The sequence below is a fragment of the Paramisgurnus dabryanus genome, chromosome 23 (assembly GCF_030506205.2).
Source record: "Paramisgurnus dabryanus chromosome 23, PD_genome_1.1, whole genome shotgun sequence".
NCBI lineage: Eukaryota > Metazoa > Chordata > Actinopteri > Cypriniformes > Cobitidae > Paramisgurnus > Paramisgurnus dabryanus.
In genome coordinates, this window is record NC_133359.1 from 22,959,733 (window position 1) to 22,987,299 (window position 27,567).

At 38.0% G+C, this 27,567-nt stretch overlaps 4 protein-coding genes and 3 gene segments (V, D, J or C); 4 read left to right on the forward strand and 3 right to left on the reverse strand.

The window, feature by feature from the left end:
- Positions 1 to 11: 11 nt before the first annotated feature.
- On the forward strand, positions 12 to 505 carry LOC135781037 (histone H3). The gene has a single exon (XM_065291350.2). The coding sequence runs from the start codon at positions 24 to 26 to the stop codon at positions 432 to 434; it is 411 nt and encodes a 136-aa protein (XP_065147422.1). The 5' UTR covers positions 12 to 23; the 3' UTR covers positions 435 to 505.
- A 643-nt stretch (positions 506 to 1,148) lies between these two features.
- On the reverse strand, positions 1,149 to 2,682 carry LOC135787887 (uncharacterized). Its single transcript, XM_065297811.2, has 3 exons — positions 2,019 to 2,682; positions 1,844 to 1,905; positions 1,149 to 1,741 (listed from the first exon to the last, which is right to left on the reverse strand). The coding sequence occupies exons 1-2, from the start codon at positions 2,586 to 2,588 to the stop codon at positions 1,849 to 1,851; spliced, it is 627 nt and encodes a 208-aa protein (XP_065153883.2). The 5' UTR covers positions 2,589 to 2,682; the 3' UTR covers positions 1,149 to 1,741; positions 1,844 to 1,848.
- Positions 2,683 to 7,866: 5,184 nt separating this feature from the next.
- Positions 7,867 to 8,289, forward strand: LOC135780821 (histone H4). Its single transcript, XM_065291095.2, has one exon. The coding sequence runs from the start codon at positions 7,867 to 7,869 to the stop codon at positions 8,176 to 8,178; it is 312 nt and encodes a 103-aa protein (XP_065147167.1). The 3' UTR covers positions 8,179 to 8,289.
- Positions 8,290 to 9,015: 726 nt separating this feature from the next.
- LOC135781073 (histone H2B-like) lies at positions 9,016 to 9,390 on the forward strand. The gene has a single exon (XM_065291388.1). The coding sequence runs from the start codon at positions 9,016 to 9,018 to the stop codon at positions 9,388 to 9,390; it is 375 nt and encodes a 124-aa protein (XP_065147460.1).
- A 2,968-nt stretch (positions 9,391 to 12,358) lies between these two features.
- On the forward strand, positions 12,359 to 13,140 carry LOC135780820 (Ig kappa chain V region 3547-like). The segment is given in 2 exon segments: positions 12,359 to 12,407; positions 12,511 to 13,140. Coding segments are annotated over 2 exon segments (375 nt in total).
- Positions 13,141 to 15,132: 1,992 nt separating this feature from the next.
- On the reverse strand, positions 15,133 to 18,358 carry LOC135780819 (Ig kappa-b4 chain C region-like). The segment is given in 3 exon segments: positions 15,133 to 15,544; positions 17,867 to 17,918; positions 18,317 to 18,358. Coding segments are annotated over 3 exon segments (417 nt in total).
- Positions 18,359 to 25,328: 6,970 nt separating this feature from the next.
- On the reverse strand, positions 25,329 to 26,991 carry LOC135780818 (Ig kappa-b4 chain C region-like). The segment is given in 2 exon segments: positions 25,329 to 25,799; positions 26,975 to 26,991. A coding segment is annotated over 1 exon segment (249 nt).
- Between the last annotated feature and the right edge of the window lie 576 nt (positions 26,992 to 27,567).

Here is a 27,567-nt window from a genome sequence, read left to right on the forward strand (position 1 = left end):
GAGGAAGAGTTTTGACTTCAGTCATGGCAAGGACAAAGCAGACCGCTCGTAAATCCACCGGAGGCAAAGCGCCCAGGAAGCAGCTCGCTACTAAAGCTGCCCGTAAGAGCGCCCCAGCCACCGGCGGTGTGAAGAAGCCTCATCGTTACAGGCCCGGTACCGTAGCGCTGAGAGAAATCCGCCGCTATCAGAAGTCCACTGAGCTGCTGATCCGTAAGCTGCCTTTCCAGCGTCTGGTGAGAGAAATCGCCCAGGACTTCAAGACTGATCTGCGCTTCCAGAGCTCTGCCGTCATGGCCCTGCAGGAGTCCAGCGAAGCTTATTTGGTCGGCCTGTTTGAGGACACCAACCTGTGCGCCATCCACGCCAAGAGGGTCACCATCATGCCCAAAGACATCCAGCTGGCCCGCCGCATTCGTGGAGAACGCGCCTAAACTGCGAAAACTTCACCCACATCAACACAAAGGCTCTTTTAAGAGCCACCACAATTCCACTGAACGAGAGAATTTCTTGACATTTAATCTAAACTTTAACTCCTGAATAGTTTTAAGAAAAAAAAAAAAAACATTAACTTTACAACTATCATTAAAAGTAATGAAAAGAAGCATTCGTTTTTAGATTCAAGACTCAAATTATCAAGTTTGGAGTTTTTTTCCCCTGATTTTATCTGTAGTAACTTTTTAGTGGTCATATAAACACAACAATCCACTGACTATTTAACCACCAACTTAAACGTTATGACATGTGAGTACAGCCGGAAAATAAGACCCGTTTAATTATTCCCGAGCTCATAATGTAATGGTCAAGCATTTATAGTTTTAGTATAAAGTGGTCAAATATTCGTTTCGTGAAAATTGCATCTATTAACACTACCATACGTAAGTGCCTATTAAAAATGGGATAAACCACAAAAAAATGAAGATCCTCGCTTTACATTTGGTTTTACATCTTGTTAACATTGCTGCATCTGTAAAACATCACATTTACTATTAACAAGCATGGCTGCATGTGTAAAAATCATAATTTGGTAAACGAATTTTTTTTTATATGTGATGATAAATGCAGCTTTGAAGTATTACAGGTGGGTCAAACTAGAAGCACATTGCTGACTCCGCCTTTATTTCTGTGTGTTTCCATCAGGTCCTGTAGGCAACTGCAAAGTCCTGTTTCACAGCACTGAGCAAATTCAAGTCGGCCGTTACTCCAAAGAGGAAGGGTATCGGGCACCCTGGCTCATTATAAATGTAAAGCCCAATAATTAATTTATAATTTATGTTATAATTTATTATATATGACTGTCATTGTGCTATGAACTACACTATTCACACCATCGAGATATATAAGAGAAAACAAAGAGCTTTATTTATAAACACACAACTATGTACAAAGCAGCATAATGTCTCTTATGTTGTCCTCCAAACACGTCAAAAAGTGCCCAAGACACTCGGGAAAGATCCCTAAAAAAAAATTTCAAAGTGTTAAAAAAAAAAACACTAAAACGTTGGGAAAAAATAACTTTAGCAGGCGCATATGGTGAGTTGCCCTCCTTTGGTATCGCCTCTAATCCGGATTGCAGCGTGGCACAGAGCTCGGAGAGTTCCAGGCTGCGAGAGAGCGGTGGCCGCACAATCCAGACACCCCGTCAACAATGCCGTCTTCCTCATCAGACATGAGATCTATGGTGGCGCACTTCCACTGTAGCAAATAGGAGGTCACGGCTTCGTTATGAGGCGGCGTTAGTCTGTCAAAACAAAATGTGCGGGTTTAAGCTCGGATCTATTAACGTATCTATTTCCTTATACAAGAATAAAAACATTTTCTTTAAATCGTAACGTTACGTTACCCTTGCTATGGTTCATAGCGCCTGCAGTTTGCCTCAGCGTTATGGAGACGCCGTACATCCTCCTGAAAATTACAAGACAACAAACACTAAGTTATAAAACACACACTGGTTGTGCTAACGTTACTTTTAGCCGGGGGTACTTAAAAAATATGCTTAAACATACAATTATTCTTACCGCAATATTGGGATTGTGCACCAGTCTTCTCTTTTTGGAGTTCTTTTCTTTCACAGTAACGTTACAGTTTTTCGATTCCAAAGCAGCCAACCTCTCCTCCATGGACAGCAACCTGGAGTTTACTACGGCAAACTGCTCATTCACATTGGAAGTAAGCAGATCAAGCTGACGAGACAGTCCACTCAAAGCATTCAGCAGTTTACTCTCATCGGTCAGCGGACTGGATGAAAGGGGTTGGTCGCGTCCATGCAGCGGAGATGAAGGGGAGCTGAAGGCTAGACGCCGTCCTGCCATATCCTCGGAGTGCATTTCACTTTCATCAATCTCTCTAACTCCAGTAAAGTTTTCTTCCGTGTCTTTATACATTGACGGTACATCACTCACAGCGGGTTCATGACTGGATATCAGCAGGCTCTGAACGTTATCTGACGAAGCCCTTTTGGTTTTTTTCTCCCAAACTCCGTTTTTGAAATAGCGCTTTCTGTGGTCAAAATACTGTGTATGACACAGTTCAGTGTCGCAATGTTCACAGAAGCGCCGAGGTCGTTTCTTCAGTCTTTGGACTTCCATCTTTCAACTGACAGCACACCGTGTTGATATCACACAGAGCTTCAGGCACACCGCGCTTGTTTATATCATACGTATGCGCGCACGTCTCGCGAGATCTTCCTTATAACAATAACCTCGCATGTGATTGGAGGAGCCCGACGAGCTTCTCGCCATCGTCCAATCACGTGCGAAGACATGGCCATGACTCATATAGCAGTACAAGGCGAGCATATAACAGACGTATGAAGCCGTAGATATACTGGCAAAAAACTCTACAAACCATGAAATCATAGATATGCATGTACCTATAAGTAGAGTAGAGGTCAAAACCATCATAAAGCAACATTCCCTTAAAATATGGCAGGAATATTGGAACACAGCTGATACAGGACGTCATTTATACAGTTTACAAAATCAAGTAGCCACAAGAATGAGGAAGGGCAGGAGCCCAAGGGAAGAGATGCTAGTCTCACGTCTTAGAATAGGTCACACTGGTTTGAACACAACATTGTATAGAATAGGAAAACATCCCACTGGTTTATGCACTGATTGTAATGTACAAGAGACAGTTAAACACATACTTTTAGACTGCACAAAATATGAAGAAGATAGGGTAGAATTAAAGACACATATAGACGAACAAAGTATGACACTTGAGCTGTTATTAGGGGAAACATCTGGAAAAATACACAATTTACTTATTTTATTTTTGAAAAATACTGGGTTAAGTGAAAGAATTTGATAGGGTTTATTTATGTAATTATTAGTATTATTATTATTATTATTTTTTTTTTCTCTCTTCCGTTTATGTCATTCTAATGCCCACACTCCAGTCTAGTAGGTGGCGGTAATGCACCTTTCAGTCGAGTTGCCAACCGCCATTAAACCCGAAAGAAGAAGAAGAATATAACAGACGTTTGGTGTTTGCAGCATGCAACATGCATCTACTTCTTCATTTGAAAGAGTGCGAGTTGGATTATGGACCAGTTTATTCTTTTTCATCCGAGCGCTTCATTCTACGACCAGCCTTTAAAAGCAGTTTATAGTTGTTAATGTTGTCTCAAAAGGTACTGCATTCAAACATGTAATTGCACAAGTTTCCTGGTTTCATCCCCATCTGGACAGACATTTTGTTGTTTGATGTTGTTTGCATAGAATGCACAAATTGAACATGATTTAAACTCTGTTAAAACAATTAAAATTGTTGAAATAAATTGTTTTGTGTATCTTTTCTTTACCTAACATTGGTTATTGCTAATGACATACAGAGAAATAAATCTACACTGTTAGCCAGGACAAATTAAATCTACTTAAACGGAATAGTTCACTTTAAAATGAAAATTCTGTCATCATTTACTCGTCGTCATGTTGTTCTAAACTTGTATGAATTTCTTTTTTTTTCTCTGATGAACACAAAAGAAAATATTTTGAGATATGATGGTAAACACACAGCAGAAAGTGACCATTGACTTCCATAGTAGGAATAAAACTATGATGGAATTTAATGGGTTATGTCACTTGTGTGCTTACAATCATTTATCAAAAGATTTTCTTCATCATTTATCACAATACTTTCAAAATATTGTTTTCTATATTTCCTAAACTTAAGTGATGACAGAAGACTAACTTCAATTAAAAACATGGGTTTATAACCACTAGAAAACGGCGTGTAAACTTCAACTAGTGTTCACACTTATCGCTCTGTATTAAAGGAATTATTTTCACTGATTGTTATTTACTGTGAAGATGCATGCATATGTAAATTAAATGTTCGTTATAATGGTTATAGGTTGGTATTATGTTACAGTTTTTTTCAATTGTTTACATGCAATTTTGAAAACCGGGTTATTTTTTTCAAAATATAATCACAGTTATCCAAACACCACACTCAATTTGCATAATTCCTAGATTGTTTACAAAATGACACATTTCAGTCAAAACATACACACTTCAGTCAAAACATATACACATATTTGTGAAAATGCTTTTAGTTTTCATCGAACAAACACAGGCCTCAATGATCAGACACTATTGCAGACAGTTTCACACTGCTGTGATAAATAAAAAACACATTTGTAAAAAAATTATTTTAGGAAATAGCATGTGCTAGATTTTTGTCCAGACATTGTTATGTAAGGGATCATTTAGATTTAAAAAAAATTGTGACAAACCGAAAACAATCTTCATGATTAGTTTGAGATATTGGGAGAAAGTACCAAATATGCCTACTATAAACTTACCAAGCACTGCACAACACTGATGCTGCAGACTGATTATTTCAAGTATTTATATCAATACTTACAGTATTTCTTACCATAATCAGTAATCAACCAACAGTAATCATTGAAACAAATAACATCTATGTAAGGGATAATGTAGAGGCAGCCGGTAGTTATTGGGAAATAAGCCCCGACAGTGTGATCAGGACCCGACGCGAAGCGGAGGGTCTTGTATCACACTGAAGGGGCTTATTTCCCAATAACTACCGGCTGCCTCTACATTATCCCGCTTATTACATCATTGACATGAATATGAATTTGAAACATTTTATTGGCATATTTGTTTTAAATTAACATGTTTATCCTTCCGCGAAACTTTGCACAGATGCATTAAATGATCGTAATACCTTATTAAGATCCTCTGCTTCATACTTGTCTGTCTCCATTTTTTCTCTTTTAGCCAGTCTTTGAGAAGTTTTAATGCCCATTCTGTATTTTTTGTGTGTTGGCTTTGTAGCTGTCATGCTCTATTTTGTCAAGTTCAGTCTCAGTAAGCTCTCTGTGTCTTGTCGTGGTTGTCGAGTGTTTGTCACAAGATGGCGCCAAACAGACAGTAATCTTTATTGATCTTTATTGGCGCGGAGCGATTTTACTCGTGGAAGTAGTCCGGCTATGCGTTATTATTTTGGAGCGGTTATTATTTGAAAAGAACGAACCTGCAAATGTCTCAACTGACCAATCAGAATCAAGCATTCCAGAGAGCCGTGTAATAAAGAGAAATAAAAAAATAATGCATGAAGTACATACACTTTGACTATGAAGAAAAACTACTGTAAAAGCAACAAGTATACTGTAACTACTCATCATCTCTCAGTCTGGCTGCATCAGGCCATAAGATTTCATCCACATCACAGGCTATGTCTTTATTGGGAAGGCACCTTTGGAAGAATCGCCTCATGTGACGAATCCACCCCTGCACAGAAGCTGCTTCTTATATATGATCACAGGCCTCCTTCATGGCCTGAATGAAGGGCACACGGTAATAGGGCCACAGGTCATATACCTTCCACGCCATGCTGAAAAAAAAACTCTTTTATTGGATTCAGGAAGGGGGAGAATGGGGGAAGGTATAAGACTTCAAATTCAGGGTGCTCATGGAACCAATTCTGGACCAGAGCAGCCCAATGTTCCAAATGACCGCATCTGGTCCACTTGGTTTATAGTTTTTCTGAATTGCTAAAACACTAAACCCCAATCTCTGAACCAAATTCATAGTGGCCTAAACACATTTTTCAAATCATGCAATCTTTTTGCAAAACCCTAAACACAAACTTCTCACTAAAACACACATTTCACACTGCAATGCACTTGTTTTATAAATGCTAAACACAGGCAGGCAAAAGTTGAACACAACTAAAACACCGTTATCATCGAGTAAACACAACAACTCAAATTCTACACACTTTTATCTAAAGGTATTTTTTACCAATTGTTTGGACTGGAAACAGTCTGAGAGGCAGATGAAGAGTATGAGGAAGAAAAGGACACCAGAGACGATGCAATTGGCAAAATTTGCAGTTGGATTGCTGACTTTTTACAAAATACAAGTGCTGCTTACAGTAATATTGAAAACTTACTATTACTTGCAGTACTTACAGTAAAGTGTTCACTATATTCACTGAACTAAACTTGTGTGATTACAGTAATATAGATTTTTAACAGTATTTGTCAAGTGTGTTGTTATATACAATGAACATGTATTTTTCTGTAAGCAGATCTCCTGGATGTTGTGTTTTCCATTTTTTAAGGTAGTGTCTAATGGATGCTTGTAGTGTTTTATATTATAGACTTATGTGTGTATGATTTGAAAGCTTAGTTTGATTTTGAGTACAAGTGAAATGGTTTTGAAGCAATTGTTTGATTTTGCTAGAAGAGTCAGGGGTTCCGTGAATTTTGTTTAAAATTGGGATTTGTGTTTAAGGTTTTGAGAAAATGAGTGATGGTTTCAAAAAATGTGTTTTAGCAATTCAGAAAAACTGTAATGCTGTGACAATCTTGTGCAATCTGTCAAGAAATGCAAGTACTAGATTGCATTATAGGATCCCATATTTGCATGGTGGTGGAGGACCCCATTTTGTGTTGTAGCAGCACAAAGGGTGATGTTACCCCCTCGCTGCCCTGGCACATTGGTGATTGCCCTGTGTCCAATTACATTTCTTTCTTTTCTTCTTTTTCTTCTTCTTCTAGTTTTTCCATTTGTATTAAAGTTTCCTTTTATAGCACAACTGAGTGCTGCGTTTTCAAATTTGCACATATGTGCTTCCACACTTGGTGGATGTGACTATCCAGTTCATTCATTGGTGTTGTAATTGGCAATCCAGGGCTTTGTAATGACAAGGAAGTAACCTTACAATCCTTATCTGTGTATAAGGTGTGAAAATGTGTGTGGAGTTTTACAAATCACTGTGTGTAATGTTTTGCAAAAAGGGTGAAGCAAACAGTGTGTGTAATGTTGTGCAAATCTGTGGAGGTGTTTTGCTCATTGGAGTAGAATTTTGCAAACTGTGTGGAAATTTACATTTTAGTGTGTAAACAATCGTAAAAAACTGTAACATGTTATCATAAATGATCTATGTGGTATTTTGAGCTAAAACTTCACGTACTCTGGAGAAACCAGAGATTTATTTGGCATCTTAAAAGGTCTTGTGAAATGTCCCCTTTAAAAATTGTGTCATTATTTTAATGGTATTGTATTTTGCTGCAGTTGTAATACAGCACATTTTTTATGTAATGTATGGCTGTATGTTGTGTTGTGTTTGCAAAATACCTATTTGTAAATAAACAAAATACATATTTTAAAATATGATTTTTACGTAACCAATAAAGTGATCGACAAAAGATACAATGCACGGCAGCTTCCAAATAATATGAACTGGAGGTGGGTCGTGCCTTCTGTGACGTAAAAGCACATTGTTGGTGCCGCCTTCATTTATGTGTGTTTCCATCAGGTCCTGTAGGCAACTGTAAAGTCCTGTATCACACCACTTCATTATGCATTATTGCTACGAGAAACTGAAAACATGTCAGGAAGAGGCAAAGGTGGTAAAGGACTCGGTAAAGGAGGCGCTAAGCGACATCGCAAGGTTCTGCGTGATAACATCCAGGGAATCACCAAACCCGCCATCCGTCGTCTCGCTCGTCGTGGTGGAGTCAAGCGTATCTCCGGTCTGATCTATGAGGAGACCCGCGGTGTGCTGAAGGTGTTTTTGGAGAACGTTATTCGTGACGCCGTCACCTACACTGAACACGCCAAGAGAAAGACCGTCACCGCCATGGATGTCGTCTATGCTCTGAAGCGTCAGGGTCGCACTCTGTACGGTTTCGGAGGTTAAATTCCTAAACGCCACACAAACCCAAACGGCTCTTTTAAGGGCCACCCACATTATCACATAAAGAGTAAACGTGTCCGTTTTTTGACAAGTCAAAGAGTCCTATTCTGATTTTGGTGGTATTACTTGAAATTAAATTGCGTCATAACGGTTGGCGAAAGCTTGTAACTTAGTATAAACACGTGTGTTATTGTTCGCTATGACAAACGGATTATTTGTTCTTAATCTTGTGGGTCGTTTTTGCAAAAGACATCTGCTAAATGTAAATGGCGTACTGAATTATCATTCTCATGGGTTTTAGTATACTGTGTCCCCCGCTCGCGTTCGTTATGTTAGCGTTCATGTTTTATTCAGACTTTTGAACCTTCAATAACAATCTCTAATTTTTAATGACATGAATACGCTTTTTAAAATGCTGAAGTTGTGGTCTAAATAAATGTATGTCGTATTACTTTCAAACATAAATATCATACTAGTCTTTTTAATGTTACATTTAAATTAATAGACTCCTTCAATCAAAACGAAGAACAGAACTAGACTATTTTCAGCAATGTTTTCCCATAATACTTGAAATTGGCTTATATAAAATTGAGCGGGAAAATAAAACAAAACTCAAACACAGGGCATTTCAAACGTTAGGTGGGACTGCCGATTTGAAGACACTGATTGGCTCTCCTACGTCTTAGCCACACCAATGAAATCCATTCGTCGCATTTGTCGAAAGAAGACACCCAATCAGCATGGTGAGCCTGTTGTCTTTGAAAATTAGCATACACAGAGAATAAATAATGCTTCCCAGAGCCGATTGCTACACACTTAGTTGTTCTGTCTTGAGAAATCATGCCTGAGCCAGCGAAGTCCGCACCTAAGAAGGGGTCCAAGAAGGCCGTCACTAAAACCGCTGTAAAGGGCGGTAAGAAGCGCAAGAGATCCAGGAAGGAGAGCTATGCTATCTACGTCTACAAGGTCCTGAAGCAGGTTCATCCTGACACCGGGATTTCTTCTAAGGCCATGGGGATCATGAACTCTTTCGTCAATGATATTTTCGAGCGTATCGCCGGTGAGTCCTCTCGTCTCGCTCACTACAACAAGCGCTCCACAATCACATCGAGAGAGATCCAGACCGCCGTGCGTCTGCTGCTGCCCGGTGAACTCGCCAAACACGCCGTGTCTGAGGGAACAAAGGCCGTCACTAAGTACACCAGCTCCAAATAAATCTGTTGAAGCTTTCAACACCCCAAAGGCTCTTTTAAGAGCCACCCATTTTATCGGTTAAAGAGCTTTCTATGTTTTGTGAAGTTTCACTTTTTATGTCACTTAGTTGTGATATTTAAAGGTTTGTTTATAATATTTGGTTTATTTTAATGAATTAGAACATCAGTTATTCATTTTTAAAATCATACATTTATTATTTGATGTCGCAGTCTTGTGCATCATCTATTATGTTTAGTGTTGTCATTGCTGTTCAAATCTGAATCTCATAATACAAAGTGAAGTGAAAATAAACACTTGTTAGGAGCAGTACTTTTAAGTGTGCGGACTTCACTTTGTATTATTTGATTGCAAATCTAGTTGTCCTGCACCTGGCCCCAATTTGGGCTTATGTGATGTGCATACCACTTTTGTGTTTTAAAATCTGAATCTCATCAGTTGCTGCAAGGGTCAAATGTATAGAAAATGCTGAAAAGTAAAAGTTTGTGGAGGACTTTGAGGATTTTTCTGAATATCAATGAACAGTTTCTTTTAGCAAAAACTAGAGACTCACAAAAAACATTCACTGATTTTTATTTTATTTATTTATTTATTACAGGGACAATGCATATTAATAGACATTTAAGCCAATATGCCAGATTTAGCCAAATGGCTATTTTTCACCTGTAGTCCCTAGACAGATGGTAATAGTCACCCTAAAAACAAGAAAATTGATAATAACAATAAAACAACCTCAGTATATTTACTAAAAATACTTTTAAACTAAGAATGTTCATTAAAAACACAATCAAACAAACATCAGCCCAATATATGAACATACACACACACACACACACACAATAAGCAAGAAACCGTCATAAAGTAAGCTAATGTTGACAGCTCTGGGGCCTCATTTATAAAACTGTGCCTAGGATCCTTACTTAAAGTCTACGTAAGCACAAAAGCCAAAAATGGCATACACCAAAACATATGAATACTTATAAAACAAAGCAACGTTCCCTTTATAAATCACAGATCACCTGCAAGTGTGCGTACATGAATCATCCTAATATCCCACCCTGCAAGCTCATTCTCCTGTCAAGTGTGTTTTTTTATAAATCCCAACCTTTGCACGCTTTATAAATGAGGCCCCTGGTTATTAAGTAACAATTTCTTGAACTGGATCTTAAATGTACTGTACTGTACGTGTTCAGGTTTCTGATGTTTATAGGAGTAAGGTTCCATTCAGTAGCAGCTCGAAAAGAAAAAGCGGTTTGACCAAAAACACTTTTCCTAAGGGGAATGATACAATCCCCCCTCACTGCACCTCTGGTTTTACTATAATCAGCTGTTCAAATGTTGATAAACTGATGGAGGGGAGGGGAAGATAAACCATGAATAATTTTATAAGCAAGACATAGATTTGAGAATTTTACCATGTTTTCCCAACTGAGTAATCTATATTGTTGTATTATTGGACAATAATGAAAACTGTTCGGTTTCTTATCCAGAGTTTTTACAGTTCGTTTGTTAAGTGATTGCAGTGGTTTCAGAGTTGTAACACTAGCTTGTGACCAAACGGGCAAACAGTAAAAGATGTGAGAAAGATTGTCCATTAACATCATACAGTGTAAATAATCAGCTGGATGTAAACTTTTGTTGTTTTTATTTTGTTGAGGACTATGTACACATATTTGATGTTAAATAACTTGTTCAGTGCACTACTACTCAAGGACAAACTTTAATTTTCCTAATATCCCACCCTCACACAAAAATCGCTGCAAAAGATGCTTTCCAGCAGGTGTTTTACCTTTCGTTGTAAACTTGTGGACCTATTTTTCCAAACGCCTCACACCCGTATATTCTTCCGTTGAGAGCTTGAATAATAGACACTCCAGCCCAGTTGGTGGCGATAATCTGCCTTTGCCAATTGCAAGAATACAAACAACCTTAATACCGTACCTCACAGCACATCTAATACAAGTCAATGGAGTTGGACAAAAACTACGATAAAACCTGTTGGAAAGCATCTTTTGCAGCGATTTTTGTGTGAGCATATCAGTGAACACCTCTGACCACTCGGTGAGTTTCACGTCTTTGTAAACGAAAGTTTAATGCAGGAAGGATTGTTCCAGTGCAGTTATTGTAGAGGTGGGAAGTGATACAAGAAACACCCGAAAATTCTCGGGCCAGCATCATATGTCCAAATTTCAGTCAAAATCATTCTATTTCATCTTAAAAAATCTGAAAACAGGGCTTTAAGTGTAAAATACAGAACTTGTCCTTTAACTGAAGAGCAATGAAAATAATTTTGTGTCTTATTGTATTGGAACCACAAGGTGGAGCTCGTGGACAAACAACAGACGTCAGAAGAAAACATTACATAAGTGAATGTAAATAAAACGATGGATGTCCAGGTGTGATTCTGTATCCAAATATCTGTGACATTAACATCAGATTGTAATACTGAAATCCAGTGGTTGTTGATGTTACCCAAACGCTCATCTATGATAACCTGTATGACCTTCAGTAGGCATGAGATACGACTGTTGATCTGTGATAGAGGAGTTCAGTAGAGATGTGTGAGATCTGAAAGTGTGACGTAACACAGGTCTGCATGACATTTTATAAAATACATTAATTTATCATGAATTTAGTGTAATTAAAGCTAAAAAAAATAAGGCAACTAACCAACAGCACTACTTTGTATAATTAAATGTTTTGTTTAATTATAATGTTAAGTTGGAGAGCAGTTTCTTTGTCATACATTTTCTTCGGGGGGAGGCGGGGGGATGAATGCACCGTACACGGTGAAAAATGAAATGAAAAAGTCTGTTCAGGTTAAAGATGTAAATGAAGTGAGAGTGAGTTTGCATTGTGTTGTCATGCTTCAGTGATGTGTGAGTGTTTATAGTGCTGTGAGTTTAACACTTCATGACTGAGATCAGAACAGAACAGAATCTTCATCATCACACAAACCAAAAGAACAACAATGACTTTCATCATCATCTTCATCTGGACACTCACAGTCTTTACTCAAGGTTTTTGTTGTAACATTTTTATCATGATCATTAATTCATTGAAGAGTGAAATATTGATTTGTTTTAGTGTTGTCTTATATTTCATTCTTGTTGTTTCTTTCAGTGTGTAGTGGACAGTACACTCTTACTCAGAGTCCATCAAAAACAGCAGTTCAACCAGGACAACAAGTTAAAATAAACTGTAAAGTCAGCAGTAGAGTGTCTAGTGGTAATCGTTTAGCCTGGTACTTACAGAAACCTGGAGAAGCTCCTAAACTCCTCATATATGAGACAAACAGACTTCAGTCAGGAACTCCATCAAGATTCAGTGGCAGCGGATCAAACACAGATTTCACTTTGACCATCAGTGGAGTTCAGACTGAAGATTCAGGAGATTATTACTGTCAGAGTTTACACTATCCTAGTAGTAGCTGGGTGTTGACACAGTGATAAAGAGTGATACAAAAACCTCTGTCAGTCAGACTCACAGTGACTGCACTCATACACCTGACAGATACTGCAGATGATGATGCTGATAGTTTATTTAACTTACAGATGATTTATTTTGAACTATAGTTTATTTAAATGACAACTTTATAGACAATTATACATGTAATTGATTATTTTTGTAATAGTTTAAACATTTTATTATTGATTTATTGTCTATCTATTAATGTCTGCTGTGTTAAAGCAGCATGATTTTTATTATTATTGTACTACAGTTTAATTCACAATATAAAAAACGAATGATAATCACTCATAGAAACGTCAGTAAGAATCATTGACCACATTAACTTGAACTCTCATGATGGGATTATAATCTGATTTTTGCAATATTATAGTTTACCTCGTGTGTAAGATTAAAAATGTAGTAATTTATTATTCTGTCACAACCCCGTCCTGTACCATCTGCATTCCTGTGCTCACCGATAGATCAAAGATTATTGGCAGAGTTGTTTATCCAGTACAGTGCGGGTTAAATGTGGTCTTCTGATTGGTCAGTTTCAGTGATGCGCGTTGGTTGATCCAAAATGAGCGGGTGCCTGCGGTCACCCGCGGTTACGAGTTATCCAAATATATTTTAAGTGGTATTTGGGTCAGGGTCGGTTGGGTCGTTTGAAATAAAGATGGCAATTAACTATTTAAAACAATTTACAAATGCGGGCCAGGAAGCGGGTCGGGTACAATATTTTTTTTTTTTTGCAGGGGGGTTAGTTGAAAACGGTCGTGTGCATGTTGTTTATACATTAACCCGCACATCACTGGTCAGTTTGACTGTATCATGTTGGGTTTCTTCTTCTTTCCCATTGGCGGTTCTGGACAAATTTCACTAGGGGCCAAGGAGGGGCCAGTGTTTAACCAGAGGGGCACATTAAAAAAAGGGCAACAAATGATATTTAAAGATTATAGGGGTGGTTACAGGAATTAGTTTAAGCCAGGACTAGGCCTTAGTTTATTTAGGAAATATAACTAGTTTTAACAAACATGCCTTACTTAAAACATTACGTGTGTGCATTTTGAAGCAAAACAAAGGTCATTGATGTATTTTAAGATGGCAGTTTAAGTTGTTTTTAGTTTGGACAGCTCTTACATTTATTTTAGTCTAGGACTAGTCTAATCCCTGTTCGGGAAACCGTCCCTTACACTTTATTTTACTTAACAATCATATAAACATTTATTTTGTACAAGAGTGAGTGCAGGTGCAGAAGAGGAGCTGAGCTCTCATCAACATCGTTGTTCAGTAGTCAGGACACTGATTAGAGAGTCGGACATTTTAGTGCTGTTTCAATCTCAAAATCCTTCAGTGCACTGAAATGTTAGTTACCTAAAAATTCCCACAATGCAATGCAAAAACCAGTGAGCATTGATGGTCCACATGCTCCCTTACCGGAAATCATGTGACCTTTTCTGAAGCCCTCCAGCCGAAAATCACGCGAGCCTACTCAATAAACTTCATGAAATGCAAACTTTTAGAAAGACAAACTTTTGTTTTAGTTTTAATATAAACACATATCACTAGACAGTTAGAGACAGCAATCTACTCAATATTTAAAATATGTTATGTGTGAATAATAATCACAATCAAAAGTGAATAATCAGAAAATAAAGACTGCATGTGGACAGTTACTGTGATGAAGTCCTTACTCTGATTATTGGTAAATGAAGTCATTCAGTCAACAGCTGTGAACACCCAGACACATGCACACACTTTGTTTGGTTTGCTTGTTTAGCCAGCCAAATAACAGGATTAACTGAGGAAAAGTTGTAGACTGAAATGTCTGTGTGTATCGGCTTTGTGTGCACCCGCCGCCGAATCAGAGTATGATTAAAGTTAATGGATGCAGTGTATGGATGTGTATGTGCGCCAGTGTTGCCTGCTCAGGGTGGATGACAGTCGTGCTCCATCACAATCACAGATACTGAAGGAGTCACATGAGAATAACTATAACTAATCAAACTAAATACACTGACACATCAAACATATTCGATTGTCTCACATGTTTATACTTAAATATCTCTTTAAGACATTTCCTTTAATCAATTCATGTCTGAGGTTCCTCATTTGACTGACAGTTATGTAAAATGACTTCATCTGCAGGTGTTTTCATGCTTCATTGAGTCAGGTTTATTTATAAAATGTGAGCTTTCATATTCAAACAGACAAAATGAGTCAAAGACATAAAGATAGAATATGATTTTATTTGATGAATTGTCCCACAATCATGAGTGAATGAATAAAGCAGACATAGACTTGTGTTGTTTGATGTGAGATGAGAGCGAGAAATGAAGAGAAACACAGTTAGTCTGTTAGTCTTGATGTGAGAGTGAGTGGATCTACTGTGAACACTGATCTCTCCTCAATTCTCCAGTGACTTTATCACGCTGGTCTTTCTGTGTGAGCTCACAGCTGACTGAGATCACTGAGCTCCACTCCTGCTCAGAGAGAGTCAGACTGCTGCTCCAGCTGTACAGACCGTCCTTCTCCAGGAGAGCAACACTGCTGTACTGAGACCTGCTGCTGATCCCGTCCACCTTCCAGTTCAGACTCCAGTCTGAGGGGAAGCCCTTGTTGGCCACACACATCAGTGTTGCTGTTTGCTTTGTGGAAATCTCTTCACTGGACGGCGGCAGTACGCTCACTTTAGGGGGACTGTTGGCTGACAATCACATTAATAGTCAATAACTCACACAAGAAAGAAAAAAATAACTTCACTCTCTGTGTTAAACATTAAAGATCATAATAATAAATGAAGAAAGTTTAGGTGTCCTGAAGATTTTTGAGTTTAGCTGCATTAATTGGCTAATATCACTTTCGTTGTGTTTATCTGAAGCAGGGGTGTCAAACTCAAGGCCCGCGGGCCAAATCCGGCCCGCCCCCTCATTTCATCTGGCCCGCGAGAGTTTACAAATTATGTTAATTATGTGGCCCGCGAGAGTTTACAGATTATTTTATTGTTATTATACATTTTATTTTTGCAAGTTATTTCCTATATACATTTTTTTAGCAGCCACCAAAACTAATTTTTGTCCCGCCAAAGTCTTTTTTGTAATGTAATTATAGTGATAATGTTGATGATTGCATGAGAGAGAACGAGCAGTGCCCTGCACGCGCGCACTACTAGAGTGGGCGTGTCTGAATGCGAACGCTGCAGCCTCTGTAGGTCGCATTTCCAGGCTGCATGCGTCATCAAGACTGCCTTGTTACAGAATATTAACAATTATAAAGTTAAATATTATTCTTTGTTTATAATAAATTGATGTAATATGCGTATGACTTGCGAATGTAATGGTCAGTTAACTTAAATAAACCAGGCTTGATGACGCTGCTTATGCGGCCTCCGCATATGGAAAGGACAGTATCTGCTCGTTCTTTCTCTCCCTCTCTCACGCACGCTCACGCGGATCCAGCGAGAAAATGTTTTCCGTCTCGTGTACAGAAATGTTTCGCGATGTCCATCTGGGATTAGTTTATTACGCGTCTATTCCCGCTAAATACGCAAACTAATGACTCATCTGAACCGATTACTCTTAATAAACGATTGAAATTGATCTGTAGCCTACAACACTGAACTCATGAGACGTCAGTCAATCAGACACTCAAAGCCAGGTAAAAAAAATCACAGCTTTTTTGTAAAGAGGGCAAGAAATGACAAGCGAGGGTAGATGTGTTTAATAAATGCATAATTTTGTGGTGGAGATTGTAAAACTCTTTATTAGTATCTAAAATGCCTCTCATTTTCTGACCTGCACAATGAAGGATAACAGAACATTTTTAGTGTACTGTACTCACATACAACATGTGTTTTTGTCACCACAATTATTTTAAAAATAATCTGTAGAATAGTTGTACTCTATACACTTTGCCTGGGCTTCTACTTTCAATGCTAGGTATTAATTGAGTTATTAACAAAACCAATAGTAAGCAAATGCAGGGAAAATTATGCAATGTACAGTAATAAAAGAGTTGATACATTCATACAGTCGTTAAAATACAACCGGCCCTTTGAGATTAACCGTAATGCTGATGTGGTCTGGGATGAAATTGAGTTTGACACCCCTGATCTGAAGGCTTTGAATCACTGAAATGCGTTTTGTTTCTTCAATGAAAATATAAATGGAAAAATATAGAGGCACTTTCCTGGACAGGGTTTATATAAATAAAGGATTAGGGCTTATTTATATAAAGAGACTTTAGTTTTAACAAACAAACCTTACAATAAACATTACTGGTGTGCACATTGAGATAAAACAATGGCACTGATATGTTAAGATATTTCAATGTAAACTGTTTTCAGTTAAGACAGATCAAACATACATTTTAGCATGGGACAAAACTTAAGCTCTGTCTTGGAAACTGACCCATAATAATTAATGTGAAAGAAAATATTAAGATATTTAAAAAATATTGTATAAAGGACAGTCAATTAAAGTCTTCATAGTTGTGTAATACTGTATAGAAATGTATAACATTTATAAATAATATTAATAAATAATATTCAAATAATATTTGTTTACAGAATACAAGTTTAACAAACACTTTAAAATATTTTTTTAATATTTTTTTTTAAGAAAAAGTAGCTTCAAAGTCTAACTTACTGTTTAGCGTATTCTATTAAAAAATATTTTTGTAACCCAGTTAGTTTTAACTACACATCGAATAATAAAACACAGCTGCACTTTGTTAACGATAGTGTGAGGACAAACAAAATAAAACTAAATGTTATGTTCATATAAATGTAAAAATTGAAAATAATTTTGAGTTTGAGAAATCCACAAACTTTTTCAAGTATCTATATGTACAAATGGTTAAACAAAAACAAATATAAGTAAAAACTTCTGGGTGCTCTTATATACACAAAATCGTTCTAATACAAAGTAATTTGATATAAAGTACCTCCCTTCTTGTGTTTTATACCTGATGTATATACTTAGAAACAGTTATTTATTGTATTAAAATTATTATTGGATTATTTACTTACTGCCAACATCCAGTCTGGTGCCGCTGCCGAAAGTCCACCACAGTGATACAAACTAATAGAGCGACTGTACAAAAACCTCTACACACTTGACTGAACACAAACTACAGCAGAATATACAACACTAACATCACACAACACAAACAACTATTGTGAAGATCTCTGAATGATTTATGTCTAAATAATGAACAGAAAACTATTACAAAATCTTTTAGATGGTTGTATTTTCTCCAATTTTCTCTCAGTATCATTTAGTTTTCATTAATTTGCTTGTGTTGTGTGGACACTTTGTAACTCTTTCCCCATACACAAACCTGAATATTTAGACAAATTGATTTTGCACACTAATGTTTTATTTTTATTCAAAACTTTATTATTTCTTTAAGATTTTTTTTTATTAGAATATTTTTAGCATTCGAGTCCGTTAAATAATGATAGTTTATTAGTCTGTACGAGCAGAAGTTTCCTGTCGTCTTTTTTGCATTGTGTTGTCATGCTTCAGTGATGTGTGAGTGTTTATAGTGCTGTGAGTTTAACACTTCATGACTGAGATCAGAACAGAACAGAATCTTCATCATCACACAAACCAAAAGAACAACAATGACTTTCATCATCATCTTCATCTGGACACTCACAGTCTTTACTCAAGGTTTGTGTTGTAACATTTTTATCATGATCATTAATTCATTGAAGAGTGAAATATTGATTTGTTTCAGTGTTGTCTTATATTTCATTCTTGTTGTTTCTTTCAGTGTGTAGAGGACAGTTCACTGTTACTCAGAGTCAATCAAAAACAGCAGTTCAAGCAGGACAACAACTTCAAATAAACTGTAAAGTCAGCAGTAGAGTGCATGATGGTAATCGTTTACACTGGTTCTTGCAGAAACCTGGACAAGCTCCTAAACTCCTCATATATTGGGCATCAAACCTCTACACTGGAATTCCATCAAGATTCAGTGGCAGCGGATCAAACACAGATTTCACTTTGACCATCAGAGGAGTTCAGACTGAAGATTCAGGAGATTATTACTGTCAGAGTCAACACTATATCAGTAATAGCTGGGTGTACACACAGTGATAAAGAGTGATACAAAAACCTCAGTCAGACTGCACAGTGACTGCACTCATACACCTGACAGATGCTGAAGTCACAACACAATAACACAAAACACTGATCAGAGGGGACACACAAATAAGTTCAGCAGTACCTATGAAGATAAACACAGACATATATAATTATGACTTTTTTATATCATAACTATTACTTTTAAAGTCATCATTTTGACTTTTAATCATGCATGCTCAATCAAATTGAGATTTGGAGAATTTGGTGGTCAGGGCAACACTTTAATCTCTTCATCATGTTCTTTAAACCATTCCTAAATATTTTTAAAAGGTGACAGGCTGCATAATCATGCTGAAAGAAAACTATTATCAGATAACACAATTGCTGTGAATGTGATCTACTGAACAAAAGTAGGTATTTGACACAAATCAACATCAACATTCATGCTAAAACACAAGGTTTTCCAACAAAACACATCACTGCATCTGCTGACCTCTGCTATTTCTATAGTGTACATGTGTCAAATACAAGGCCAATGGGCAAAACTATACCTGCTGTGAATTTGTATCCTGCCCAAATATAACATGCATAAGACATCATCGTCTCGCACAAGGCAGATGTGGTCAGGGCTGGAGTGGGACTCAGTTTCAGCCCTGGCATTTCATGCCTTAGACCGGCCCACTTTAATTCACGACTGACTATTTTACAATGATATAATTAAATCCTCAGTAGCCTATTTAAGTCTGCAATAGAGTGCACTGTTCTCTACCGCCTTACAATTCAGTGCAAATACAAAAGGCTAAACAATTATGTTCCCTTTCAAAAGCTTCTCTCGATGCTGCACTGCTAAGCGCTATGGGGAAACGTCTTTATTTGTTGTCCCGCTGAATATAGTGTGTAAACACGTCAATGGGATTGACACGGACTTATATAGCCTCGGTTGATGACGACATCAAAGCGCACCCGATGCGAGGCTATAAAATAGATGAGGACCAGCTGTGTCATCAGGTCTTTTTGTTTTCAGACCAACTACCGAATGTGTGTGTGCTACACTGAAATACAAATCTCTCTATTACCTTTTGAAATTCACTTGAGATCTTTGTTAGGAGTTAGATTCCAACAAGATAGGGTGCATCTATCTTTCCGATTTAAAAAGAGTTTAAGTTAAAAGGAAAATATGAGTAAGAAGAGCCACGAGTAGTCTAAGTCCTGTGTTTGTTCTCGCTCTATGGCGAAGGATGAAACACACACTTACTGCATTGTGTGTTTGGGGGAGGAGCATGCGGTCAGCGAAATGTTAAAGGCCCCCTGTCTTCAATGTTAAAGGCCCCTCGTCTTCCTGCTGTCATTCAGGGCGCAGGGTTTTTTAGCATTCCCCAAGAGGAAATAATACAATTAATACCATTATCAGAGAGTCTGGCAGTGTGAAAACTTCCAATTATTCGCGATTCATCCTCCACGCCTCAATGGCATTATATTCACTTCCATGAGACCGAAACGAACGCACATATTGTTGCACATCTACTTTCTCTAGGGTTGAGACTCAATGTAAAGAAAAGCATTCTTTCTCCTGCCCAGAGAACGACTTTTTTAGGGATAGTCTGGGATTCGATTATGATGCGGGCACATCTGTCTCCCGCACGAGTCGCGACCATTCAGGATCTCACTGTGAAACAATATCAGAGGATTTTAGGGCTCATGGCATCAGCATCCACTGTGATTCCTTTGGGGCTGTTGCATATGAGGCCGTTTCAGTTGTGACTCAGAGCCAAAGAGTTTCATCCAAGGGCCAACCCTCAAGGCTAATAAGAGTGATGCGCCGCAGGCTTCGTACACTAACTATTTGGATAAGACACCAGTTTCTTGCCTTGGGTCCCACACAATGGGCGACTTGTCATCGCAGACTGCTAATGACAGATGCCTCCCTGGCGGGCTGGGGTGCAATCTTAGATGGTCGTCCAGCTCAAGGGGAATAGGAGGGTCATCAACTCAGTTGGCACATCAATTGCCTAGAGCTGACGGCCCTTCTGGCCCTGAAATACTTTCTCTCCCAACTGAGAAGCTGTCATGTCCTAGTGTGGGTGAACAACACAGCGACAGTCTCATACATAAGTCACTACGGAGGTCTGCGCTCTCGCAAATTGAACAGGTTAGCGAGGCAGATTTTTCTCTGGGCTCAGGACAAGTCCCTGTCACTCAGAACAGTGTACATCCTGGAGAACTTGTATGTTGGAACAGATTTACTGTCCAGGCAGACATTATCGACTAGTGAATGGAAACCCCACCCAGACATAGTGTCTCAGATATGATCAGACCAGATTTTACAGAGCGGAAGTGGACCTCTTGGCCACTTTTCAGATAGCGCAATGTCCCTTTTACTTCTGAGTCCCCCAGCCCCCTTGGGTCTGGACGCAATGGCGCACACATGGTCGGACAAGTGCCCCTATGCATTTCCTCCAGTTGCACTGCTCCCGCAGGTTCTAGCCAGAGTTCGCCAGCAAGGCTCTTGCCTCTTACTGATAGCATCGCATTGGCCGAACAGAGTATGCTTCTCAGAGGTAATATCTCTCCTCAATGGCGAGTCCGGAGAGGAGGGACCTTCTGTCTCACGTGGGGATTATGATAATTCATCCGTCCTTCGGATGAGACGTTAAACCGTGGTCCTGACTCTCTGTGGTCATTAAAAATCCCAGGATATCCTTCGAAAAGAGTAGGGGTGTGCCCCGGCATCCTGGCCAAACTTGCCCATTGGCCTACTAATCATCCCTCATACTAATTGGCTATATCACTCTATCTTCTCTCAACTAATAAGCTGGTGTGTGGTGGGCGTTCTGGCGCAATATGGCTGCCGTGGCATCATCCAGGTGGATGCTGCACATTGGTGGTGGTTGAGGAGATTCCCCCGTTCATATGTAAAGCGCTTTGAGTACTGAGAAAAGCGCTATATAAATGTAAGGAATTATTATTATTATTATCCCAGGCCCGACCTTTGGAATCTTCATGTTTGGCCCCTGAAGGGTACCAACTGAGGGACACAGGCTTGTTGCCTGATGTTATTGACACTATTTTGAGTGCTAGGGCTCCACTAGAAATAATTATGCCTTTAAATGGGGTGTCTTTGAAGCATGGTGCATGACACATAATGCAGATCCTGTTAACTGCTAGATTGCTACAGTGCTGAGTTTTCTGCAGGAAAACTTGTCAGCAGGCTTATGCCCATCCACTCTCAGGGTTTATGTGGCCACTCTTTCAGTTTGCCATGCTTTGGTGGACGGGGCGCCGCTCAGGAGGCATCCTCTGCTCGCTCGCTTTATTTGTGGGGCAAAACGATTGAGGCCTCCAGCAAGAACTAAGATTCTTTCGTGGGACCTAGCTTTAGTCCTTGAGGGTGTGGTTCAGACCCCCTTTGAACCTCTAGAGTCAGCATCTGATAGACTTCTGACACTAAAGATGCATTTTCTAATGGCGATAACTTCTTTAAAAAGAATTGGGGATATGCAGGCTCTGGCGATCTCGCCATCCTGTCTAGATTTTGCCCCAGGAATGGTGAAGGTGATTTTGCATCCTTACTCGGATTACCTGCCTAAGGTTCCCTTTTCGACTGCACATCCGGTCATTCTTTTCGCACACATTCACTATTTTTAGCTTTTTTATGTCTGAGATTTCCTTGCGGTCCTTGAGTGTAACCTTGTTCCCTGAAAAAGCGGAACGAGATGCTGCGCTGTCTTGCCGTACAGTAGATGTCCCAGGACTGGTCTTCAAACAAAGATCTGATGACACAGCTGGTGCTCATTTATTTTGTAGCCTCGCATCTGGTGCACTTTGATGTCGTCATCAACTGAGGCTATATACCTCCGGGTCAATTCCATTGACGTGTTTACTCACTATATTCAGCAGGTCAACAAATAAAGACGTTTCCCCATAGCGCTTCGCAGCGCAGCATCTCGTTCCGCTTTTTCAGGGAACAAGGTTACAGTCAAGTAACCCCACCGTTCTGCTAATAGCCTTAGCCCTACACTAATAAAAATTATTTTGTGGTGAGGTAAATAACTTTACTACAGAATAAACTAATTTAACCCTTATGTTATGTTGGGGATGTTTTCGTCCACTATGGGGTGCCGTTGAGTCTTAATTTGGCAACAACTTTCTCTGTGATTCAGCAAATGGAATGATTTTTGGTGACAAATCTTACTTTCACACATATTTTCAACAGTACACGGTGGGCAAATTCACAGTCCTTCCATTATGTTCGTGAAGAAAACATCCACTAAATTAAACTGCTGTACAAATCAAATAAATATTTGGTTTAATTTTTTTGCATAAATCTGTTAATCAACCTTAGTCCTGATTAAAACTGCTAAATGTTTAATAAAACATTTACTAAAAACTGATTTGGGTAAACACACATACAAATACTTAGTTTTCAGTATAAAAAGTTATTGTGGACTGGATTTTTTTTTACCTTTTATCACATTCTTGAGCATGTGAAAGACTAGTAACAACATTGGCTTTGATGCATTGCTAGTTTTTGTGCAGCATCAGATTTAATTATTTTCTCCCTCATTTACTGTTCGTGGCTGTTTTTGGCCCATTGACTTATTCTCTATTGATTTGTGTTCTTTGCTTTTCATCTTCATTTTGGTGTATTATTTTTTATAAAACTTAAAAAAAACCTCTTATAGATCGGATGGGGGGGCCCATACATACCTTCGCCTTGGGCCCCCAATTTGCTAAATCCGCCACTGTCTGGTGTAGAGACCTGATTTAACACTAGTGATGGGTGGTTCATTAACGATTCATTCATTTTGAACGAATCTTAAGTATGACTTGGGAATAACAAGTTTAGTTATGTTAAATGACAAACAGGTGACGTTCTTATGGACGTATTTTGTTATGCTGTGATGAATACAGAAATATTATAAGGATGCCTTTCTGGATGAAGGCAGACTGCTAACAGCGAGGCGTGTTGACAGAGTAGGAAAATATCCTAATCTCAAGTTTAAAATATATTTGCGAATATATTTGTGCTTAAGGTGCGTTACAAAAACACACACACTTCAGTTAGTGTGGTATAGATGTGATCAAAGTGTTTACATGGTCGCATACTGCGATTAAAAATGGTGTACACCACCTGTCTTAAAGCAACACTATGTAGTTTCCATGTAAAAATGACTTACAGCTCCCCCATGTGGTTGAAAAGCGAAACAGTGCCTGGTATCAGACACTCTTCTGCAGGAAGGGGGAGGGGCGGGGTGGTGTGCTCTACCCTCCACCGCCACTTTCAGAGTGTGCTTGTAGCAGCTAGGAGGCTGCTCAGGTTGCAGCAACAGTACAATTTGTCCAGTTAAAAGTTGTTCTATCACTGAAATAATTTTAGAGACATTATTTAAAGGTAAAAAAAACTACATAGTGTTGCTTTAATACAGTTCTGGACCAAAACAGGGCAGTGGAATGACACATTGTCCCAGATGACAGTGTATTGTATCTGGTATCTGCTGCAATCAGTCCAAAAATGTGAGAATGTGAGGTGTGTTCTAAGGGCACATTTTGGCATGACAGGGGAGAACCCCATGCTTTGAAAAGGAAGCGCTAAGGGTGATGTTACCCCCACGTTGCCCTGGTACATATGTTCATCAAGGTAGATTTGCAGGTTTCGTAAGTTCACGGCCAGGAAAACAAAGCTATTTACAAAGTATACCATTCAAAATCACTGCAGGGTTACACATTAGGACTTTTTAAAGGAACAGTATGTAGGATTGTGGCCAAAACTGGTATTGCAATCACAAAACGTGTGGCTAAAACTGGTACTGCAATCACACAGCTGGTGTCCAATATACCAAACGACAACATAAACATCAGTTGAGGGCTGCAACTCCACTTTTTAAATGACAATATCCTGGCCGGACCGCTGTTGTGAGTGATAGAAGTATTTGAAATGAAAATGATTTCTTAATGTCTAGTGACATTTCAGGGCGATTTAATGATTAATTGATATAAATTTCTTACATACTGTTCCTTTAAGTTGTGTAAATGTGGTTTTAAAAAGATTAAAACATGTACAGGAATACTTTATTAGATTTTGAACTGATGTTGTAATATTACAACCGAGGGTTTTACAGGGTTAAATTATAACTGAATCCAGTTTTAGTGCAAAAACTTTTAATTGCATCTATACAACACTAACTGAAGTGTGCTTGTGTTTTTGTCACACAAATTCATACTTAAATATTTCTTTAAGACATTTCCTTTGATCACTTCATGTTCAAGGTTCTTCATTTCATTTGACTGACAGTTATGTAAATTTACTTCATCTGCAGGTGTTTTCATGCTTCATTGAGTCAGGTTTATTTATAAAATGCGAGCTTTCATATTCAAAACAGACAAAATGAGTCAAAGACATAAAGATACAATATGATTTTATTTGATGAATTGTCACACAGTCATGAGTGAATGAATAAAGCAGACATAGACTTGTGTTGTTTGATGTGAGAGAGAAATGAAGAGAAACACAGTTAGTCTGTTAGTCTTGATGTGAGAGTGAGTGGATCTACTGTGAACACTGATCTCTCCTCAATTCTCCAGTGACTTTATCACGCTGGTCTTTCTGTGTGAGCTCACAGCTGACTGAGATCACTGAGCTCCACTCCTGCTCAGAGAGAGTCAGACTGCTGCTCCAGCTGTACAGACCGTCCTTCTCCAGGAGAGCAACACTGCTGTACTGAGACCTGCTGCTGATCCCGTCCACCTTCCAGTTCAGACTCCAGTCTGAGGGGAAGCCCTTGTTGGCCACACACATCAGTGTTGCTGTTTGCTTTGTGGAAATCTCTTCACTGGACGGCGGCAGGACGCTCACTTTAGGACGACTGTTGGCTGACAATCACATCAATAGTCAATAACTCACACAAGAAAGAAAAAATAACTTCACTCTCTCTGTGTTAAACATTAAAGATCATAATAATAAATGAAGTTTAGGTCTCCTGAAGAGTTTTTTAATCATATAGCTGCATTAAATGGCTAATATCACTTTCATCGTGTTTATCTGAAGGCTTTGAATCACTTTTTGTTTCTTCAATGAAAATATAAATGGAAAAATATAGAGGCGCTTTCCTGGACAGGGTTGATATAAATAAAGTATTAGGGCTTATTTATATAAAGAGACTTTAGTTTTAACAAACAAACCTTACAATAAACATTACTGGTGTGCACATTGAGACAAAACAATGGCACTGATATGTTAAGATATTTCAGTGCAAACTGTTTTCAGTTAAGACAGATCAAACATACATTTTAGCGAGGGACAAAACTTAAACTCTGTCTGGGAAACTGACCCATAATAATTTACGTGAAAGAAAATATTAAGAAATTTGAAATATTGTATAAAGGTCAGTCAAAGTCTTCACATTCTTTGTGTAATACTGCATATAAATCTATAACATTTATAAATACAATTAAAAATTAATATTACTTTTTTACAGAATACAAGTTTAGCATACACATTTAAAAAATCTTTTGTCACATTAAGCCTTGTACCTGATAATGTTTTCTAAATTAAATTTTAGTTAAAGCTAAATTAAAATCCAGTTGATATGAAATCAATCACATTACAAACAAACAGCCCAGTATAAACCTGTTGTAAACAGTAAACAAGCAATTGCAGTCTGAAAAATCTAACTTACTATTAGCCAAATGCTATAACAAAATATTTTTTGTAACCCGGTTAGTTTTAACTACACACCAAATAATACAACGGAGCTGCACTTTGTTAACAAAACATAATTTCATATAAATTAATTTTTTTTTAATCATTTTGAGTTTGAGAAAATCCATAAACTTTTTCAAGTATCTATATGTACAAATGGTTAAACACAAACAAATATTAGTAAAAATGTCTGGGTGCTCTTGTATACACAATATCATTCAAATTCAAGTAAATATGATATAAAGTACCTCCCATCTTGTGTTTCATATCTGATGTATATATGATGTATATATATTTAGAAACAGTTATTTATTGCATTAAAATTATTATTGCATTATTTACTTACTGCCAACATCCAGTCTGGTGCCGCTGCCGAAAGTGCACCACAGTAATACAAACTAATAGAGCGACTGTACAAAAACCTCTACACACTTGACTGAACACAAACTACAGCAGAATATACAACACTAACATCACACAACACAAACAACTATTGTGAAGATCTCTGAATGATTTATGTCTAAATAATGAACAGAAGCTATTACAAAATCTTTCAGATGGTTGTATTTTTTCTCTCAGTATCATTTAGTTTTTTTTAGTTTTTTGCTTTGTAATTCTTTCACCTGCTTACACAAACCTGAATATTGAGACAAATGAATGTTGCACATTAATGTTTTACTTTTATTCAAAACTTTGTTATTTCTTTTAGATTGTATTTTTGGTAACGCTTTAGATTACAGCCCGGAAAGTACTGGGTAAGTACAGGGAATTTACAGCGTATGTTTCTGTAATTATAGTTTACTTATGAAGTACGTACGTGTAATTATAAGGGAACAATTTATAATATTTGGGGAATAAAAGGGTAACAACCAGGAAAAATACAAATAATATATGCAGTAAAGTACTGCGTAAGTACAGCAAATTTAGAGCATACATTTC

What these genes read in the sequence shown, in the direction of transcription:
- LOC135781037 (XM_065291350.2), top strand. Translation starts at nt 24, where the DNA reads ATGGCAAGGACAAAGCAGACCGCTCGTAAATCCACCGGAGGCAAAGCG.
- LOC135787887 (XM_065297811.2), bottom strand. Translation starts at nt 2,588, where the DNA reads ATGGAAGTCCAAAGACTGAAGAAACGACCTCGGCGCTTCTGTGAACAT. An exon ending in TGCACAATCCCAATATTGCG is followed by an intron (nt 1,906 to 2,018) that starts GTAAGAATAATT and finishes TGTAATTTTCAG; the next exon opens with GAGGATGTACGGCGTCTCCA.
- LOC135780821 (XM_065291095.2), top strand. Translation starts at nt 7,867, where the DNA reads ATGTCAGGAAGAGGCAAAGGTGGTAAAGGACTCGGTAAAGGAGGCGCT.
- LOC135781073 (XM_065291388.1), top strand. Translation starts at nt 9,016, where the DNA reads ATGCCTGAGCCAGCGAAGTCCGCACCTAAGAAGGGGTCCAAGAAGGCC.